This window comes from Syngnathus typhle, linkage group LG14, assembly GCF_033458585.1.
Source record: "Syngnathus typhle isolate RoL2023-S1 ecotype Sweden linkage group LG14, RoL_Styp_1.0, whole genome shotgun sequence".
NCBI lineage: Eukaryota > Metazoa > Chordata > Actinopteri > Syngnathiformes > Syngnathidae > Syngnathus > Syngnathus typhle.
In genome coordinates this window covers 1,022,328-1,041,674 of record NC_083751.1, presented here as the reverse complement: position 1 = coordinate 1,041,674, position 19,347 = coordinate 1,022,328, and the positions used below count along the sequence as shown (strand labels likewise).

The following is a 19,347-nucleotide window of genomic DNA, read 5'->3' as shown; positions in this document are numbered from 1 at the left end:
GTAGGAGCAGATTTTTGCAGCCTCACTGAACAAATCTTTGGAGAAGCGGTGGAGGGCAGAGGAGGGCAGGCAGGCGCGCTGCCAGAGTCTACAACACCACATAGCAAAACCAAACATTTTAAAGCAGAGGCCAGTCTCAGATGTACACCAAAGAGCGAGGATATGACACGCACTTTGGATTTACGACCATTTCAAATTTACAACATCGAGAAGCACTGCACCTTTTGGCCAATCTTGTTCTAGCATGGAGTTATTCTTGTAGCTATTTTACGCATGCACAAGAATGAATGGGTAGTATTAAAGTGATTCATTCATTTTAATCTTATTAGCGATGCATGAACTAAGAGTGTTTAGTGGGGGTAATAGGATGTTCCTTCACAATGACGTTTGTGCACTTGTGTGCAGCTTTGGGCGTTCCTTCAAACATCAGCCTCAGGGTTGCTGCAGTGGCACTTAGTCACAAGTAGTAGAAGTGACAAAGAGAAAGTCATTTCACTACAGTAGTGCTTCTTAGTGAATAATAGAAGTGCATGAATTGGATTTGGTTTTATTTATAGTGGGTCATGAAAAATGAGAACTATCTTTTAAAGCAAAATGTGTGATGCTGCTGCTGCCAGCTGAAAGTTTGTTTTGACATTTTATATCGTCGATGACGTGCAATACGTGTAACGTTACCTCAGTGTTGGCAAGAGAAGACGTGTTTACACCTGGTGGCGTTGCAAGACTACCGGGCTGTAATTCTAATCTTTGTCATCCATTGTAAATTGCATCACTTACCGTCTGGGGGCGTGCGGAATATACACGCCTCTTTGTGACGTCAGTTAGTGACGTGTCTGCTACGTACTAGTCGGGAGCGCGCTTGGCTTGCTGGCAGTCAGTCAGTCAGAGAGCGTGAGTGGACCAAGACTGGACGAGTCACCCCTGCAAACCGAAGCAACACCCAGCCGAGCCGAACCGAACAAGCAGCTCCTGAAGCCGTCTTGCCTCCTTTCTTCAACCACAACCGACCAACTCTTTAATTCTCATTAAATATGTCTAATATCGTCTGCTGTCAAACACCTCAGGTAAGACAAAAGAAATGTTACTACTGAGACGCCATCGTTGCTGTTAAATTTAGATTATTTTTTTTAATGCGTGTCATTTCTGAATATGTCTCGCCACGCTTTAACGGATGGAAATGGCTGTCTTGAATTCTCTGCTGCTGGAAATGGCCGCCCCCCCCCCATCACCGACAATATCGCGCACTAAATAAAGGTTCATTTGTCCTTCCATCGCGAATTTTCTGGTGGCGCACATGGACAAAGGGTGCAATCATGCGCCGTCCGTTGTCTGCCTCTAAATCGAACCTTGTTAGCTAGCGCGTGAGTCTCGTGGTTGCCATCCCAGCTCAGCAGGTTGTAGCCACCGGAAAGCTAACGAGCACTGCTAACCATCGTACGCTATTTGCGCGTCACGTTTCAACGGTGTCGTGTTGCGGCTGGATTTGGCGCCCGAACCGCTCCCCGGTGCCGGGCCGGGCGGGATGTATGTCGCGGCACAGGGCCAAGCGTCAGCAGGGTGTTACACATTCCGCGATCAAGATTAAGGGGAAGAGGCACATTTGTGGCTAAAAGATAAAAGCTTCGAAACGCGTGGCCTCCTTTATAGTAAAACAAATTCTCAACGTGCAACGGCGGAAGATTGCCGTTCTACTGTAGGGCCAACAAGACAATCGATCGCCTCCTAAATGGGACTGTATTCAGGGTTAATGCGTCGAGCGTTGTCGAGTGGAGACTTCCTTTCGTGCCAAATCCGTCCTAATAATCCGTTACGGAAACCGGTGGCCAAAAAGAGCTTCCTAATTGGAGTAATTCTCTAACAACCTGCCTAATTACTTTTTTTTTTTTTTTTTTTTACTGCAGGCGAATGATATAAAAAAAATCTAGAATGCATAATATTAACGATTGTAATTGCAATCAATTTATAGAAAAAAAAATGCTATTTAAGAAAAATGAGATCCCGCTACACTCGATTGAAGCCCTCGCTTAAAATGCCATTCCATTTGCTATAGGCAAATCGATGCAGTACATTTCCATTGGAACTGTGCGACACCTCTTGCGGTACCCCATCATCGCCACAAGAGGGCGCTCTAACGTGTTAACATTTTCAATGTCAGACGTGCACTCAACCGGTCACATGGAAACATGGGGCTCGACCCCCTCTTCTTTCCAACGCTCCTTTCAGCATAATCGTCACTACTTCAACAAACCTCAATTGATTGCATAATTGCACAATGTCGATTTATTTCTGTGTCCAGCCGTAATGTGATGCAATGCTGACATAACCCCATGGAGCTGTGGGTGGGGCTGGGGGCTACTTACTGGCTGGAGGGAGAGAGGGAGGCACGAGGGTAGTAAGTCAGCAGACAAAGTGCAGCTTAGACCATTCACTGGGAGTTGCGTAATCAGACTAAAGTAGGTCAGTGTTCCCACCATCAACGCAAACTGGGAGAATTCCAACGCCAGTGCCGCTCTGCTTGTGCTTTAATGGATTCTAGAAGGAATGCAGCAATGAAAACTCATTTCCTGAACCTTCTTGGTCCTCTAGATTTTGCCAACCCCAAAGAAACCCCTCCCCCCCCCCCCCCCATAATCATGTCCCAGTACACTTTGTGCATTTGTTTTTCGGTTGCCTTGCTTTAGTCACATTGCACCGTGTGGTTTTGCTTTATTTCAATCTTTGGTCATCTACATCATTACATAATAAAGACGCTTTGAAAGTAAATGGTTTCCCCATCTGACTAGTCACAAGTTCTGCATTTGTATATTTATGCATGTATACATTCTCAATTCCCTACACAGTAAATTCTTTATTTTTAGTGTTGTGCTCAGGGTGAAGAGGGCATTTAATTAATATTGCTACTGTGCTGACTAGTACATTGCACACATAACGCGGCATCGTATGCCAAGTACCGACCGAGACTAAGTCTATTTGCGAAAGCGCGTTTTCTATTTCAGATTGAGCCAGCTGCCCTCGTCTATCTTCAGTTGGGTTTAAAATGGTGACTTTTTGAGTGATGAGATCAAAACTTCCGCCTTTGTTAATTCACGGCTTCTTTTTTTTTTTTCTTCTTGTCCCTCCTCCAGGTTATGATGTACGACAAACACAGAATAAGTACAGCTCTATAGCCAACGGGTTCACGAGGACTTGATTACAGTCGCTTCAAGCCTGATAGTTTGCTGCCTCTCTCCCTTCTGCTACCACACCACCTGTGTCGTCCACTAGCATTTCTTCTCGCCACTTCCCCCGTCCCACCCACTCTTTGGGTGAAGAAGACTGGAGTTTCCCCAGACACTCTTGCCTGTTTGACGACCTTCAGCTCCCCGTTGGACACTCGGAGCAGCGTTTCCCCACATTTGACTTATTCTTCATTAGGTAAGACTACATCCGTGTCATATATTTAGCTGCTAACAATGATATTAAAAAGAACACTTGTGCTGGGTGGTTAATTGTTTTTAAACCGCCAGTAACACTTGTGAACTTTTCAACAGGCAGACAAAGCAAATTGCGCTAAAATGATTCCAAACGGTTACCTGATCTTTGAGGACGAGAGTTTCCTGGATTCCACTGTGGCCAAAATGAACGCCCTGAGAAAGAGTGGGCAGTTCTGCGACGTTAGACTGCAGGTAGGACCTAAATTCAAACACAGGTGCAACATATCAATGGCGCTTTCCAGAAAGAAACACAGATTCTGCTATTACACAACAAAGCTTTGATGGGCCGAGAAAATGGAGACCTTTTTTTTTTTTTGGACAGGTATGTGGCCATGAGTTGATGGCCCATCGTGCTGTTCTGGCTTGCTGCAGTCCATACCTGTTTGAAATCTTCAACAGTGACATTGAACCTCATGGAGTGTCTCATGTCACTTTTGAGGACTTGGACCCAGAGGCGGTGGAGATCCTGCTTAACTATGCCTACACTGCCCAGTAAGTACTAGTCGCTGCCTTTTTTATTTTTTGCCTGACTTGATATTGAGAGATGTTCTCCCATGAGAAGAGTACTGTAGGATTGTTTAGCAAACTTTGTTTTCTTGTATCCCAGGCTCAAGGCAGATAAGGAGCTAGTCAAGGACGTCTACTCTGCTGCCAAAAGGTTCAAGATGGAGCGAGTCAAGCAGGTCTGTTTTCCATCAAATACTTGCGATAACTTGTGTTTGGTGGAACCATACAGTGATATAATCGCACGTCTACATTTTTGTTTTTTAGATTTGCGGCGACTACCTGCTGTCTAAAATGGATTCCCAGAACGCCATTTCTTTTCGGAACTTTGCCAGCTCAATGGGAGATGCCCGAGTTTTGGCCAAAGTGGATGCCTACATCCAAGACCATCTACTGGAAGTGTCTGAACAGGATGACTTTCTCAAACTCCCCCGCCTCAAGGTGAAACATGTGACAACACATGCACGGCTAATGTCATCGACTTGGCGTGTGCAACCGAGCTGGTTAAATATAGTTACAAAATGACTGACCTCTTTCTGACTCTTTTAGTCTTGTCCATTAAGTACACTACTAGCCAGCGGCTGAGTCTTACTTGGACTAACACTGGATAAGATTAGTATTTACTGGCTACCGTTTTGACTTTTAACCAGATTACGTACGTGTCAGTTGTATTTGCTCAGCGAGTAGATTTGGGCCAAGGCAGAGGCAGTTTGCCGCGCCTGGAGTTGAAGAGAGAAAAAAAAAAAAGTTCTACTTGGAACCTGCTTTGCAGCGGTGTCAGATGACTTGCCCAATAGGAGACTGGGTTGGCCGGGTGATCTAATAATGAAGTTACAGTAATATAGCAAACATTGCGAAAAGCATCCGTTTGACTTCCTGCAATCCCTTTCAAATATGTGAAAGCGTGCCTGCCGTTGGCCATGCCCGAGAAGGCCTTTAGAATATTTCTAAATTGGCCCAATTGACTCCATCCAGCGCGTGAACTCAACTCTTCCCTTCCGTCGCCGTTTGTCCACAGTTAGAAGTAATGCTAGAAGACCACCTGACTCTGCCCAGCAATGGCAAGCTTTACGCCAAGGTGCTCAACTGGGTGCAGCGTAGCCTTTGGGAGAATGGAGAGCAACTGGAACAACTCATGGAGGAGGTCAGTAGGCCGTGTGTGCCCTTTGAACTCGAAGCGCAATTGTCATCCCTGCCTCCCCCCTTTGCTTGCTCCTGTTTTTGACATTAAGAAGGCATGAAGGGGGCTCAAATAGAGCTAGCATGCTGTTGTCATGCTGCCATGTCAGGATTGTTCTTTTCCCTCTGATTTGTTGAGGTTTTGCAGTAAGAAACTGTATTCCTGACCCATGCCACAAATTAGAGGTGAGACCAAAAGCGCCCCTATTTTGCTCTTGGTTATTTTTTTGGTTTTCTTTGCTTTCTTTTCACTCTTCTCCTTTTGGGTTGTGGTTGATTTTCTTATGACACCATCTAAGCATTACAGTGCTCTTCTGCTGCGAAACGCAGAGAAAAGATTCTTGAAGGTTTGACCCTTGATTCGTCGGTTGACTGCCACTTGACTCTCTGAACAGGTGCACGTTTTTTTGCGTTCCAGAACTAACAGGCACTCCTCCCCGTTGATTTATCTCTCCTGTAGGGTTATTTGCAGCAGCAAGGGACCAGACCGAGGAGCCGGCCGGGACTGAGCCGCCAGGGTAATGAGTCAGAGAATGGAGAAGCGCTCGCTACTGCCTCTTAGCAAGCAGCCTCTCTTTGCAGCCAAGCAACACTGCTACCATCTGTCTGTCTGTCCGTCCGTCCGTGCCTACGGCACACATGCAATTCCCACTACGGAGGAATCGGTAGATTTGCTTCACGACTGCCAAAATGCAAGCTAACCATGCAGATCCCCACAAAGGCAGCCAGCCAGCCAGCCAGCCAGCCAACCATTTGGTTACTGAGCCTTTTTGCCTTTTACAGATGTATTTTTCTACCACCCCCCACAAAAACACTTCATTTTTTTTTTGGCTAGACGTCCTTACTCACGTGGCAACAACAGAAAACACGCAGACCTTGAAATTTTTTTTCTAACTGATAACGGCGCCCAGCGATTAGGCCACAAATGTTTTGCCTTGTGTGTTTGACTGCCGTCACAATGAGCAGCGTCTTCAGCCTGGAAAATGTGGGGACACATAGAGCCCCCGCTATTCTTCATCCTTCGCAGAAGATCTCGCTGACTGGAGCGCATCGTTCTTCACCCGATCCCTTTTTTTTGTTGTTTTTAAGATTCATTTTAGGAAGAGTTGAGTACTCTTGCCAGCCAGGCTCTTGGCATCTTCTTGAGCACAAACGTTGACGTCTATGTGCCGTGGATTCAGTTTGTCTTTTAAGGAAACGCCTCATCCCAAGAAGCTCCGTTTCAAGGACTTGAACCGTCCCTCTCCGCTTTCCTCCTCTTATCCCCATTATGGCGGGGGGGGGGGCTATACCGCGTTACCATGGAGACAGCCACATGGGTGTGTTGTTCCTGTTTGTCTTCCAGGTGCAAATGCTGTACTACTCATCTGACCACAAGCTGGTGGATGGAGGGCTGGTGATTGAGGGGCATACTGAGGTGTTTGGTGGCGAGGAGGACCACCTTCAGTTTGTGCAGGTATTCCAGAAGCGTGCCTAGTCAGCGCCACGTTTTGATCTGCGGAAGGCTAGAAGGATTTCGCACATAGTGGGCGGTCTTAAAAAGTCGGTGGTTGTCTGAGTTAAGGTTCATCTGAAGACTGGACTTAGGCTGAGCAGAGTCTGTCAGAATTGAGGTCAGGTGTGAGATTATATGGGTCAACGTTAAAGCAACCGGAAGAGAAGGGCAGCCTTAAGTCCGATTAGCCGGCATCAGTTGGCTTTTGGTGTGGAGCAGGCATGGCTTCTGTAGCTGCGCTATGCTCTTGCAGAAGAAGCCGGTCAGAGAGAGCACCCAGAGACCGATGAGCGCCAGTTCCTCGGGAAGCCTTTCGCCCTCCAACCAAGCAGCAAATGCCCCCAAACAAACCACCGTGAGAGAGTGGAAGTATATCGCCTCTGAGAAGACAACAAGTAAGGCCATTTCTAAGCGTGTGCCGTTGTAGGCCATCCTGTCCTTGTCTCTAAGCACCTTTTGTTTCCCTCCCCACAGACAACATCTACTTGTGTCTGGCTGTGCTGGACGGGGTGTTGTGTGTGATCTTCTTGCACGGCCGCAGCAGCCCCCAGACGTCTCCCACTGCCACCCCCTGCCTGTTGAAGAGCCTCAGCTTTGAGGCCCAGCCCGAGGAGCTGGAGGAGCACCAACTACCCCCCATGAGTTACGCCCGCTCTGGACTGGGCACGGCCGCCATCAACTCGAGGCTTATTGCAGCAGGTTGGTAATCCCAGGGCTCAGATTTTATTCTTTCCCCCCCACCCCCCCCCCCCCCCCTTTTTGTTGATTGTCCTCTGACTGTCTTTTTGACCTGGTTGCAGGGGGCTACAACAGAGAGGAATGTCTGAGGACTGTCGAGTGTTACGACCCCAAAGAGGACCGCTGGACCTTCATTGCGCCCATGCGCACTCCAAGGGCTCGTTTCCAAATGGCTGCGCTAATGGTATGTATGCTGGTTGGAGCTCTTGTACTTAATTAAGTCAGGGTAACTGTGCCTTGCAGCTAAATCTTCCCCATATGTACTTGACAGGGACGGCTCTACGTTATCGGAGGTTCAAATGGACATTCTGACGAGTTGAGCTGCGGGGAGATGTACGATCCAGTCGCTGACGAGTGGGTTCAGGTGCCTGAGCTCAGGACCAACCGCTGCAATGCAGGTGTCTGCTCCTTGAACAACAAACTCTACGTTGTGGGAGGCTCGGACCCCTGCGGGCAGAAAGGACTGAAGAACTGTGATGCCTTTGACCCAGTCGCCAAAACCTGGGCTAGTTGCGCTCCCCTCAACATGAGTAGGTGTTATTTTACCCTCTTCTCCAGTTGCGGTGGGATCCAAGCCAAATGAGCCGTCGCTTCCTTTTCAGGACGGCACCAGGCCGCAGTGTGCGAGCTGGATGGTTTTATGTACGTGATCGGAGGGGCCGAGTCCTGGAACTGTCTGAACACGGTGGAACGCTACAACCCTCTGAGCAACACCTGGGGCCTGATAGCGCCCATGAACGTGGCCCGCAGGGGGGCTGGCGTGGCAGTCTGTGACGGTAAGCAAGGTCAAGTTGCACCCAACCCCCCAATTAGATTTTCATTTCTTACCTCCTTTCTTTTTCCACCCAGGCAAACTGTTTGTCGTGGGCGGCTTCGACGGCTCCCACGCGCTCCGCTGCGTGGAGGTCTACGACCCAGCACGGAACGAGTGGAGGATGCTAGGCAGCATGACGACGTCCCGCAGCAATCCGGGCGTGGTCATGCTGGGCGACGGCATCTACGCCGTGGGCGGCTTTGACGGCAACAACTTCCTCAACACAATGGAGGTGTACAACCCGGAGGCGGACGAGTGGAGCGACTGCATCAAGGCCCTCTTTCCATTCCCCGAGTGACCTAAACCAAACTAACAGGCTTAGTGACATAATCGTGTTTCGTGATATCCTATATATATATATATATTTACGTGTGTGTGTGTGTGTGTGTGTGTGTGTGTGTGTGTGTGTGTGAGAGCCGAGTGGATGTTAGGGAGGGAGAATCTTTGACGGACGAAGGGGTCTTCAGTGAAGACTGGCTTATATTAGGCGGGGAGGGGCGGGGCTTGTTGCCCAAATGAAGCCTTTTCATATTGCGTACATTGTTCTACGTGCTGTACATATTGTTAGTGTGTCATATACCAACATTTAATACACACACACATAGTGCTTTTCTTTTTCCTCTTTAGACTTGAACAACTACTGGTTACTATGAAAGTACAAGTTTGATAAGAATTGGAGTTTTGTGTTGGAATGTCGTTTTACTCCGAAGCCTTATGATTTAACACCCATCTCAGATTCCCCCTCACTCATTTTAGACAATTTGGTTTGTGTTTGGAATCTTAAAGAATGGCCTTTTTATATTTTTATACACAAGATTTCGCAAAACGTTGATTAGCAGACCGCCTAAGGCGTCAACCAGTGCCAGTTTTGATTTTTTTTTTTTTTTTTTTCTCTCTCTGCTGGTGTCATGCAGAGCCAAGCTTCTAACTTAGTTTTTGTGATTGTGGATGCAGTTACTGGAAAGATGTCTGCTTTGGCATTTGTCAAACAATGACAGTTTTTTTTTTTTTCCCTGGAAGGAGTGTTATGAAGACCGTTCTCACATTTCTAATATTTCTTAATAAATCATTTCAATTTGATTGTGTCCTAATTCATTGACTTGCGTGACCTCAGGATTACGTGCGGAACAGGATGTCGCTGCCAAATCAACCTCAATTCTCAATCTGTCCGATATACAAGCATGTATGCTTGGTAGGTATTTCCCGATACGCTCGTACGCATGCTTCTGATTTGATTACACTTTCTAAATAACGTGCAACCCAAATTTGGCATAAAATCAAGGTTCATCTGTATTTAAATCAACAAAAGCACATTCAAAAATACAAAAGTCCTGCGAAACTTCCCGTACTGCGTTTTTGTCCACATAAACATTCCAATGTAACTGATATTACTTTATGCACATTTTTTAAAAGAACTAATATAAACAAATATTGTGGATGGAGAACAAGGACAACAAACCAATAATAATAATAAATTATATTTATAACGCACTTTAGATTCGGAGGGATTTGGCTTGCCTTTTTGAGCTCATTGCAAACACACCAAGCACTCCCACAGTTGAACATATTCTTAACATTGGTCAGTCAAACCTGAGTGGTGAGCTGGTCCTGTGAAGGCTACATGTTTAGGTTGACGTGCTGAGTTGTGGTCTGAACACAGTGGTCCAAGGCTTCCTTTAGCTCTGTCAGTTGGTTCACACCAACGCTCAGTTTCTCTCTGGGGGTACAAAAGAATGCAAAAGAAAGTGAGCCAGAATCTCTTTTGCATGAAGAAACAATTCTTTTTTTTAAAGGATTATACACGCCTGGCAAAGCGGAAACGGAAATCCCTAGCTTCTTGACTGAAATGACTCACTAAGGTGCTGTCAAATGTATTCCTGTGATTATTGTTCTACCATGTGTCAAGAAAATGTGTTGCTCCACCGTTTGTGTTGTTCATCCAATCCTCCATGAATGCAAGTGCTCTCATTGTGTTCAAAGTTGGCTAAAAGTTACTCATGAAGCGCTTTGCGGTTAGACATTGGCGCCCTCCCGCCATAAGACAAAAGAGCGGCAATCAAAGGTCACCTTGGCTGCAGTTCAGTGTTGGCAACGGCTGCTGAGCAGCAGACGCAGCGAGGGAACACCGTGTTTGTTTGCTTGCTTTCTCTCAAAGTACACCATGTTGCCTTCCATTATAGGCTTGAGGAAAATAGAGCAATTTTGAGAGACCGCTTCCAACAAGCAGAAGCGTGAAAGAATTCTCAACACAAGCAAAACGTCACCGTCACAGTCACTGGACTGGATCAACAGCGCGAGCGCACGCACGCAAAAAGCTGGAGTGCCTCGGAGGCTCTTGTGTTACGCAACAGCCCAAAGGTGACAGGTAACCAACCGACCGGAATGACAGAACATTGAGCCGCATGAGACACCGGAGAGATGACATCACTCATTCAAGTATCCCCCCCCCCGCCACGGTGCAAGCTGACTAGCTCCATGGCGACCATCTCTTAGTCAACACAAAGGACTGCTGCCTACCAACACCAAACACCACCATCAGATGTTTAACCAATGATGTTTTTTTTAATCAGCGTCATTATTTCCATTCATATTATTAGCCAGAAACAATAATACAAATAAGCGATATGGTATTATAAAGTATTATATTATAAAAATTGTATCATTCTACCCCCCTTTTGTGTCTATAAACTGCACTGTGTTGTAGGCGAGTTGTGAGAGTCCAATCAATGTGTTCCATTTTGGAATGAGGCTGTAACACAGCAAAATGTGGAAAAAGTGAACCACTGTGAACATTTTCCACATGCACCGCACATTCAGTCAGGCTCAGTTCCAACTTGACTTGTGGGCAAAAGCCGAAATAAACAGGAGGCCTCCAATGCAACTCCAAAAGACCAATCAGCAGATACGATGGGTGATCTAACTGCAGCTACTCGTTCGATCTATTTTTGTTTGTGCCAAAGTAACACTTTGGTCATTGTTCATGAGCAAAGCTGCTTGTGGCTACGTGCTGTTTTGGGAAAAGAAATAAATGGAACTGAAGACCTTGAGTAAACAACAACATGGTTTACTCAAGCTTGGTTCAACATGTTCTAGTAGTCTGGTTCTGCTTAAATGACTCGGATTGTTTTCTTTGCTCAAACGTTCCCCCCTACTGTTGCGAAGTGTCATTTATGTTCAAATTTACGAGTGCTTTCGAGCCTTGACGCTATTTTAGGGCCGGGTCATGAAGAGAAAAGGTAGCACCATGCATGTTCATCCCTGGCTCACGCAACCCATCTCCTTCCTCAGTGATTTGATGAACAGTATTTGTGTCCTACCTATAGTCTGTTTGTGAGAAACAAGAGAGTAGGTCCGTGTCCGCCAGTGGGAAATTAACATCGACCATCTGAAAACAAAAGTATTCAAACTCAAGCCGGAGCAAATCGAGACAACGTCTCAGTGACAACAAAAATAGGCACTGACCTTATTGGATCTGATGGTGCTGAGAAGCTCCTGCACTTCTCGCAAACCGGCAGAAGAGCACAGAACACTAAAAAATAAATCAATGAAAACGAAAATAAAAAAACGTCCATGTGACATACAGACTTTTACTATTACAATATTTACATCACAATCTTGATTGAGCATCATTTGCACAACCACATGATCTGAGTCTGCCTCATTTTTCTTATTGAAAAGATTCGACCTATCGATCGTCCTCATGGTGGAAAAAGTCAAATAATGGATCCTGGTCTCATGTTTTTGATCACCAAAATATAATAGAGCCGCTGAATATAACGATGAGAGAATCTGGATTGTGACAGTGAGGCAAGTATGCGGAAATACCCGATAAAGGCTTGGAGCAGCTGCGAGACCATGGAGGATATTTGGCTCAGGCAGACGACGGCATCCTGTGGTGGAGCAGGACCTCCAACTGACAAGGCACTCTGTCGGCTATGAGGGTCAAAGGCCAGAGCTTTGAACACTTCCATGCTGAGATGATGACAGAAAAATAGACAGACAGGCAGTTAATTTCATATTTCAGAGATTTTTTTTTCTTCTTATTGGCGCTGTTGCTGTCCAAATGATTTACAGTCGTAAAACGTAATAGCGTTGCCCTGGCTGCTGGAAACTGTGTGTAAATGCCATAAGCTACACACACGGATACGACAGTAAGGCCTTTTGCACTGTACCAGGTGGATCTTCAAGGTGAACAAGCAGAACAGAACATTGTGACAAGACGGCACACATTTTTGTCAAGCCTCAAACCTCCAGTGCTGGGCAAAGTTATGTACTCAGGGGCCCTATTTCATCCAGTAACATGAAGATGAGGTCGGAGAAAAACGTGTTGGAAATGATGTCATCATACATTCTTTTAAACGTATTATTTAATGAAGCAAATGTAATAAAGTAAAAATATGAAACATATCCAAACTACTTTATTTGACAAATATTTGGAGTGTGTAAATGAAACACAAAATACGGTAGCTGCCGCGACGCTCACCTTATTTCACAGACTTTACACCAAATGTTCTCAAACATGGCCCAGACCTCTTGGTGAGGGACATGAGAGGACGGTGGTCGTTTGGCTTCGTCATCCTCGTTCATTACAACATCACTGACGGCTGAGTCAGGCTTGATGAGAACATTTGAGGAGGAGACCTTGTTTATTTGGAGAACAACAACGCACCTAAAAAGAAATGAATCAAGCGGACCTGAGGTTGTAGCTTCTGGATGATGTTGTTCATTGCAGTTAGTGCCCCGGGAACCAGGCTGACCCTTTTCCGAAATTCCTTGACAAACTCCTTTGCTTCTTGAATAGTCACCAAAATAGAACCACGGTCCCTAGATCGACCTGCAAGAACAAAAAAAAAACCACCTTTATGCCCTTTAAGGTCTTCTCATCTATATTTAAGGCAACGGTCATGTCGAACTGCAATACATCAAGAAGGAAACGCAAAATGGACGATTTGCTTATGATTAGAATGGTGGAATCAATACCAAATATAGGAACCCAAATGATGCTTGAGATGAATGTTCAGTTTGACACTTCTGGAAAACTATTTAATAAGGCTAGGTATTGCAGTTAAAGTTGATGGTGTCGTAGAACTAACCGCAGTGCAACATACCGACCGACCGACCGCTGTGTTTCCCAACATGACTTTATATAGCTACAAGGGACAATCAACAGCAGGGATGGGCGATTTGTCATCGGTGCTACTCGGTGGCCAAACACCACCGCGCACTAAATAGGCCATTTTAAATATGGACAAAATATGTGCAAAATACATGCTCCTAATACATTTCATTTCTCATCATACATTTCACTCTCCTAACCCAACAACAAGGTCTTTGAAACCAATAACAACATATTAGGATGCCCCTCTTGCACAACATTTAGCATTCAAAGATAACTTCGACCTATTGAAAAGAAAAAAAAAGGATAGAATTGAGCTTGGTCATTTTTCCACCACTCAGCCTTCAAGCTCCATATTTTTTCCTTTTCTCTACCTTCTCCTTTATTTGCCAGCTCTTTTAGACAGGAATGGCACAAATGGACAATAGTGCTTGTGGACCAAGGACACGCGCAACAACATAATGGACGAGAAGGATGAGCGACCCTACCCAGATGCTCAGTGATTTTCTGCATTGATACACGATTAAGGGTCATTTCAATGGATTACAGTAAAGGGACTATGACGAGGCGCCCGCCGCAGAGTGACTCAGCGGTGCACTGACACATATCAGAGAAGGTGACCTAATTCCGTCGGTTGTTCTGGGGAGTTCTGCTGCAGTGCAGAGGAGCCGAAATCATTCCCCAGTGGACCGAGGCTTTTCAGTAGGCGATGGGTGACTCAGTTACAACCAGTCAGCTCTTTACAGCTCGTATGCATTAGCATTTCAATTTGGAAGATAATCATCTCCATTTTGGAAACACATATTACATTACAGGTTCTACAAGTTCTATTTTTTTGGCACCCCATATTAGCCCTTGCATGTATGTTATTGATGGAGCATTGAATACTTATTTTCTACAAATTAATTGTCTAAAAATGTGAGTTCCGGATGTCCCGCACATCTTTAATTGTTACCTATTGTACCGACTTCTTACCTCGTTTAAAGAAGTCGATGAGCTTTATAACCGTTTGCAGCAAAGGTCGTGGGACAATGAAGCCAAATACAGCTATCCAGTGCTTTTTCAAACAATGTAAAATGTCAAGAAGATCCCAGGGTGGCTTGATGTAGACGATCTATGGAAAAGTACACATATTTGAATGCATGTGACACATTGGCGTGAAAACAAACAGACACTAAATCACTCGTTCAAATATTTGCACATGTTCCGTCAGAAGTGAAAATGTTCCGACATTACATTCCTACCTCTTGCCATAAATCACCGTAAGAAGCTTTCATCTCCATCTCGAGCACATTGGACAGCACCTCCTGCAGGCAGCCCTTGAGCTCAGAGACACATCTTTCTATATTCTTGACCTCTTCCACTCTGGGGCTTTTGCTATCTGGAATGAGATGCATGTGTCGACATGAGTGGAGGAGGTACAGTCGTGAGAACAGAAGCTAAGCTTTTCTCAAACACGTATGAACATGTTAACGTGTCCGAACGGACTGAACATACACTGCGATGCAATGTCAAGTGTATTGGAGCACCTGGTTATTGAATAAAAGGGAAATATGGTGTAACAAATCAAACAGAAATGTGTCAAATATGACACATATTGACACTATTGGAACACATAACAAGGATTATCATCCTTATAACTTCATGAATGAAATGAAAATTCTGTTTGAGTTGATCCTAAATGTGTTGAGCTATGAGCATTAGGAGGGGTAATGATCCAGATCATAAGAAAGGTGAACATGGAATGTGCATGGGTGGTACAGTATGTGCTGCGGCCAAGTTATTTCATACGGTCTCACCTTCCTTTGGGAGACATGAAGACAGACGCTCTTGAGTAAGCGACGGCGCTGCTGTACAACCGCCTCCCGGCATTAGCGGGGGCATTGGCGCGCCCATTTCAGGAAGCCTCTGGAGCACATTGCTTTGTAGGTGCTTCGGGTTGTGCCGTGATCTCTCGACCTCTGCCTCCAAGTCGGCCTTGCTCAAGGCCTGCACTCCGCTAAGGACAGCCTTGGTGCATAGATTTTTATCATTTCTAAAGGAGCAGGAGAAAATGAGAAGATGACATGATGCATGTGCATTATATGCAGTGGACACAGACAGGGGGAGGAGGAAACTCACGTGCACAGAATGAGAGCACAGTCGGGGTACAAACTCTGATACTGAAGGCAGCACTGCAGCACTTTGTCATCGTTATTCTCAGCCATAAGACTATCTGAGACAGAGACAGAATGAGACCTTCAGAAAAAAAGAATTCCGGCACACAGAAGGCAAAGCACAATATGGAGGTTGAAGTTTTGACTTATTATTGCCACATCATGAGCCATATAATGACTGAATTACCTGTAGAAAAAAATAGCAGAGTAATACTACCACCTGGTGGACATACGGTAGTACTGTACTCACGGTTACTTTCAGCAGCCTGCTGCATTGACTGCCCCCAAAGGTGTCTTTCTCGCCTTTTCAGAGAGTTATAGATATAGGAAATGGCGGGACAAGCCAGACGAGCCACCGAATTTCTGAGGCCCTTCCCCTTTTTGAGAGAATCCAGCTCCTGAAGCACCACCCAGGGGATTAGGACAATTGGCAAACCCAAAGCTACCAACACAAGAGAAAGTGCATCAGACGACAAGCTCATTCGATAGGGATCTCAACATGGCCAATATAGCTTGCGATAACACAACTCCAACATTGATGGCAGGGTCTTTTGAAATTGCGGCATCGTCACCTCCGAGGCCCCGTTGCGGCATCTTTTTCACGTAATCCAAATGACTAAGGAGAATATTGGTGTCCAGAACAAGGATGACATTTTGCTGAGCAGGATGTGCACCTGAAAAAAAATAAACATTCATGAGGTGATATGACAACAGTTTAGACATTTGGATCAAATATTTCCATCCCTATGTCATAATGTCCAGTGCAAACTGCAACCATATTAACAAAAATACTATTAAAACGCAATTGCTGATCTTTTTTTTTTTATCAGACAGTGCCAAAACTCACAGAGAGTACTTGTCGCGCTCTCTTCTGGGGGGTCTATATCCATACAGGTGAGCTCTCCATAGCTCTGCATTACATCCACCTCTAATCTCTTCTCAGAGCGGGCAAGGTGAAGCTCTTCTGCCACTTGCATCTAGAATGGACACCAAAAAGCGTGATTTGAACTTAACTTTCAGGCCTCATATGCACACTCACCTGCTGTGCCAAGACATCACTTGTAGTGGGAGGGACGTGTAACAAAGATGAACTCTTGTCTTTTTCCCCCCAGGTATGATGAGCATGTTTCAAGCAGTTTGCGGCTGCCTCAGAAACACTGTGTTCACTCACACATGTGGCTGTCCTGCTTGTAGCCGTAACATCATTCTTGTTGTCTTTTGTGTTTGCCTCCACTGGCTCTGGTTCAACCTTCTTTGGAATCTTGAAACCAGAATGTAGAATCGTTGGTATTTTGGGCCGAGCGATTGACGCCTTAGCGATTTTAAAGGACACTTTGGGCTTGGATGAATGAGAAAACTGTTCTTCGGATTTCCTTCTATCCAAGATTCCTTTTTCTTTCATGGACAGTTGCGGACTTTTCTTAGAGGTCTCTTGGATTATCTCTGTTTGCTTGTCCCTGATCGAGTCCTTGGCGTCAGGAAGGGTCTGGCTTTGTTCTTCGGTCTTGATAGTTTTGCTCTCTTCCTGGTTCTTGTGCAATTCTTTGCATTTACTCTTCAGCAAATCCTGGCACTGTTTTCGTTGCTCAGCTGAAACGTGACTGGGACTCGTTTGCTTCTTTTTTAGTCTAGGCGGGCTCACGTAGTGAGACTTTTCGTCGGAATCATATTTGGAGTCTTTTTTTTCTTTCCGATCATCTCTAGCTCGCTTTCTGATGTGCCAGGATCTTGATGGACTCTTTTGCTTTATTTGACTACCACTGGTGACCTTATCTTTGTTTGCAATTGGAGGCTCCGCTTTGTTGGCCACATCTGCCTGAGACACCCGTCTCTTGTCTGTTTCTTCCGTAGTATGGAGTTTGTAGACAGCCTTTTTGATTTGGCGACTTTCTTCTTCGACACGAGCAGTACCTTCTGTGTGTTTTGTACATTGACTTTAAGTGGAGGAAGAAATGCAACGACAAGGACAAAAATGATTAGCGAAACGTTCATCATTGGCGGCACTCAATTTTCATTAAAGATGCAAGGATTATATCTCACCTAGAACTTCGGTTTTCATTGTCCTTTCTCTTGGATGTGTCATCCTTCCGTTGATCTTTGGATCCCTAAAATAAGATCAAATCGATCTCGAATCACATTTCAACACGTCTGTTCTTGACTTTGAATTTGTTTGTGAAGATCTTAATGGTTTATCATTTGATCCATCCATTGTTCATCACTTGACAGTCAATGCATAGGCCTAAAATGTAACTTGTGTATACATAGTCTAAGAGTGCACAGAAGATAATAAAAGATGAGTCTTACCTCGTCTTCCTTGGTAGACCTCTTGCGCTTTCTTCTTCTTGACGTTCCAGACATATTCTGCAGATGTATTTGAATCTTTAGGCACTATATACTAATTGAACTACAATTGTACCATACTGTACTAGAACTGTATGGTCAACATAAATTGTAATATTTTGGTTGACATTCCTACCTACAAATGGAATTGCTCCTTTCCTTTCAACAGACAATTTGACATTAGAATGCTAATCGTACTTTTTAACTGCTTTGTTTGAAGATAGCTTTCCAAAGCATTTAAAAGATAACAATGTTCGCTTTTGTTATGCTAGCCGTGACAGTTGAAACATCACAGCCGAAAGGCGGTATTGCCTTTTTTATTCATGTAAACTGTTGCTGTATATTAAGCAATAAATATAAAATACGATTTACTTGGTTAAAATGTGAAACTGTCAGAAATTCCTCAGAAGTGTCGTGACATACCAAAGCAGCTGTCTTGTCTTCTTCTCCCACGGCTTACGTTAATGTTTTTGTTTTTTTCTTTATCCCCGGCACATTACTGCCTCTATCGGTTGTTGTGCGGCGGTGCAGGTGGGACACCAAATTTCACTCATGACTTACTGACGATATTGATTAACTATTAACATGCAATTTAAGACGCCTTAAAATCATTTGGCTTGAAAAATATAGTCACACATGGGAGAGGAAGCGGACAAAGTGAGGGCGGGGGCAGCTAGAAAAGAGCCAGTTTGAGTTCGTCTTGACATTTTTCCCCCTAATATTATTATTATGTCTAAGACACTTGTGTTAAGCAAATCACACTTGCATGTATGTTTTGGACCGGTTGTTTTCCGCATTGGTGCAATGTCCTTTAAAAATGGCTCCCTTGCAATGATTTGAACGTGCCACATAGTGGCGCTGTAACTCCACTGAGATTTGGAAGAACCTGGCAAGAGCCAGATTGAGGCAAAGTCACTCATTTCCACCAGAATATAATAACCCGACATTAGCAGACCGCATTGAAACAAATCCTGAAAATCATTTTTATGAAGACTTTGAAAGTGACATAGTGATTTCTGATGTTTTGCATCTTAGCTGTCTTCTTCCAGCTGGTGAGGATAAACTTAAAATGGAATACAAATACTTAAAAGCCCTTGAGACAATTCCATGTTAAATGCTGATTTAATTCAATCAAGGTCAAAGTCTGCTTTATTCTCAATGGCATGTGGCATGTTTAAGAAGGGAAAACACTCTGTTTGGTGGTTCATAAAAAGGGACAATGTGATATGCAGTGACATTGACGAGGCCACATCTCCCATGATCAAATTCACTTTTTTCGTGGAGATAATTCAAAACGGTCTTTGCACAACCGCAGCTTCGCTGTTGGCAACCGTCGAATGAATCAGAATCGAATTGTTTGTATGAAAACAAATGAATTGCCCCTCAGTTCATGTTCTTGGTCAGCTTAGAATCCTACTGGGGGCCTCAAATGTCCTGAAGAACGGGAATTCCTTGAAGAAATGCCTAACCTGCCTGATCTGAAGCCACTTCAAACGTAGCCTTTGAAAACCTTTGCTACTCTTGGAATGGCA

The 19,347-nt window shown here is 44.8% G+C and overlaps 2 protein-coding genes across 4 annotated transcripts; one reads left to right on the top strand and one right to left on the bottom strand.

Moving 5' to 3' along the window:
• Positions 1 to 855: 855 nt before the first annotated feature.
• ivns1abpa (influenza virus NS1A binding protein a) lies at positions 856 to 9,283 on the top strand. Its single transcript, XM_061296626.1, has 14 exons — positions 856 to 1,064; positions 3,126 to 3,414; positions 3,531 to 3,665; positions 3,796 to 3,965; positions 4,081 to 4,156; positions 4,245 to 4,418; positions 4,996 to 5,121; positions 6,502 to 6,612; positions 6,905 to 7,046; positions 7,126 to 7,350; positions 7,452 to 7,573; positions 7,661 to 7,919; positions 7,992 to 8,165; positions 8,239 to 9,283. The coding sequence occupies exons 3-14, from the start codon at positions 3,555 to 3,557 to the stop codon at positions 8,499 to 8,501; spliced, it is 1,953 nt and encodes a 650-aa protein (XP_061152610.1). The 5' UTR covers positions 856 to 1,064; positions 3,126 to 3,414; positions 3,531 to 3,554; the 3' UTR covers positions 8,502 to 9,283.
• A 185-nt stretch (positions 9,284 to 9,468) lies between these two features.
• Positions 9,469 to 18,315, bottom strand: swt1 (SWT1 RNA endoribonuclease homolog). 3 transcript variants are annotated; one of them, XM_061296623.1, is made up of 17 exons: positions 18,239 to 18,315; positions 17,780 to 17,836; positions 17,516 to 17,580; positions 16,515 to 17,409; positions 16,323 to 16,452; positions 16,048 to 16,149; positions 15,726 to 15,917; positions 15,441 to 15,534; positions 15,119 to 15,354; positions 14,564 to 14,700; positions 14,295 to 14,433; positions 12,898 to 13,037; positions 12,687 to 12,817; positions 12,029 to 12,175; positions 11,666 to 11,732; positions 11,521 to 11,588; positions 9,469 to 9,920 (listed from the first exon to the last, which is right to left on the bottom strand). In XM_061296623.1, exons 2-17 carry the CDS (start codon positions 17,831 to 17,833, stop codon positions 9,821 to 9,823), a joined length of 2,697 nt encoding a protein of 898 aa, XP_061152607.1. In that variant the 5' UTR covers positions 17,834 to 17,836; positions 18,239 to 18,315; the 3' UTR covers positions 9,469 to 9,820. The 3 variants fall into 3 exon arrangements, with proteins under 3 accessions (XP_061152607.1, XP_061152608.1, XP_061152609.1); XM_061296624.1 differs by having other exon boundaries at positions 18,188 to 18,262; XM_061296625.1 differs by lacking the exon at positions 18,239 to 18,315 and adding an exon at positions 17,952 to 18,131.
• Positions 18,316 to 19,347: the final 1,032 nt, after the last annotated feature.

Excerpts from the sequence above, each read along its gene's own strand:
- ivns1abpa (XM_061296626.1), top strand. The coding sequence starts at position 3,555 with ATGATTCCAAACGGTTACCTGATCTTTGAGGACGAGAGTTTCCTGGAT. Across the intron at positions 3,666-3,795 it reads TCTGCGACGTTAGACTGCAG|GTATGTGGCCATGAGTTGAT; the intron begins GTAGGACCTAAA and ends TTTTTTGGACAG. Across the intron at positions 4,419-4,995 it reads TCAAACTCCCCCGCCTCAAG|TTAGAAGTAATGCTAGAAGA; the intron begins GTGAAACATGTG and ends GTTTGTCCACAG.
- swt1 (XM_061296623.1), bottom strand. The coding sequence starts at position 17,833 with ATGTCTGGAACGTCAAGAAGAAGAAAGCGCAAGAGGTCTACCAAGGAA. Across the intron at positions 12,818-12,897 it reads TCCAGAAGCTACAACCTCAG|CCTGACTCAGCCGTCAGTGA; the intron begins GTCCGCTTGATT and ends GTTCTCATCAAG. Across the intron at positions 12,176-12,686 it reads TGTAAAGTCTGTGAAATAAG|CATGGAAGTGTTCAAAGCTC; the intron begins GTGAGCGTCGCG and ends TCATCATCTCAG.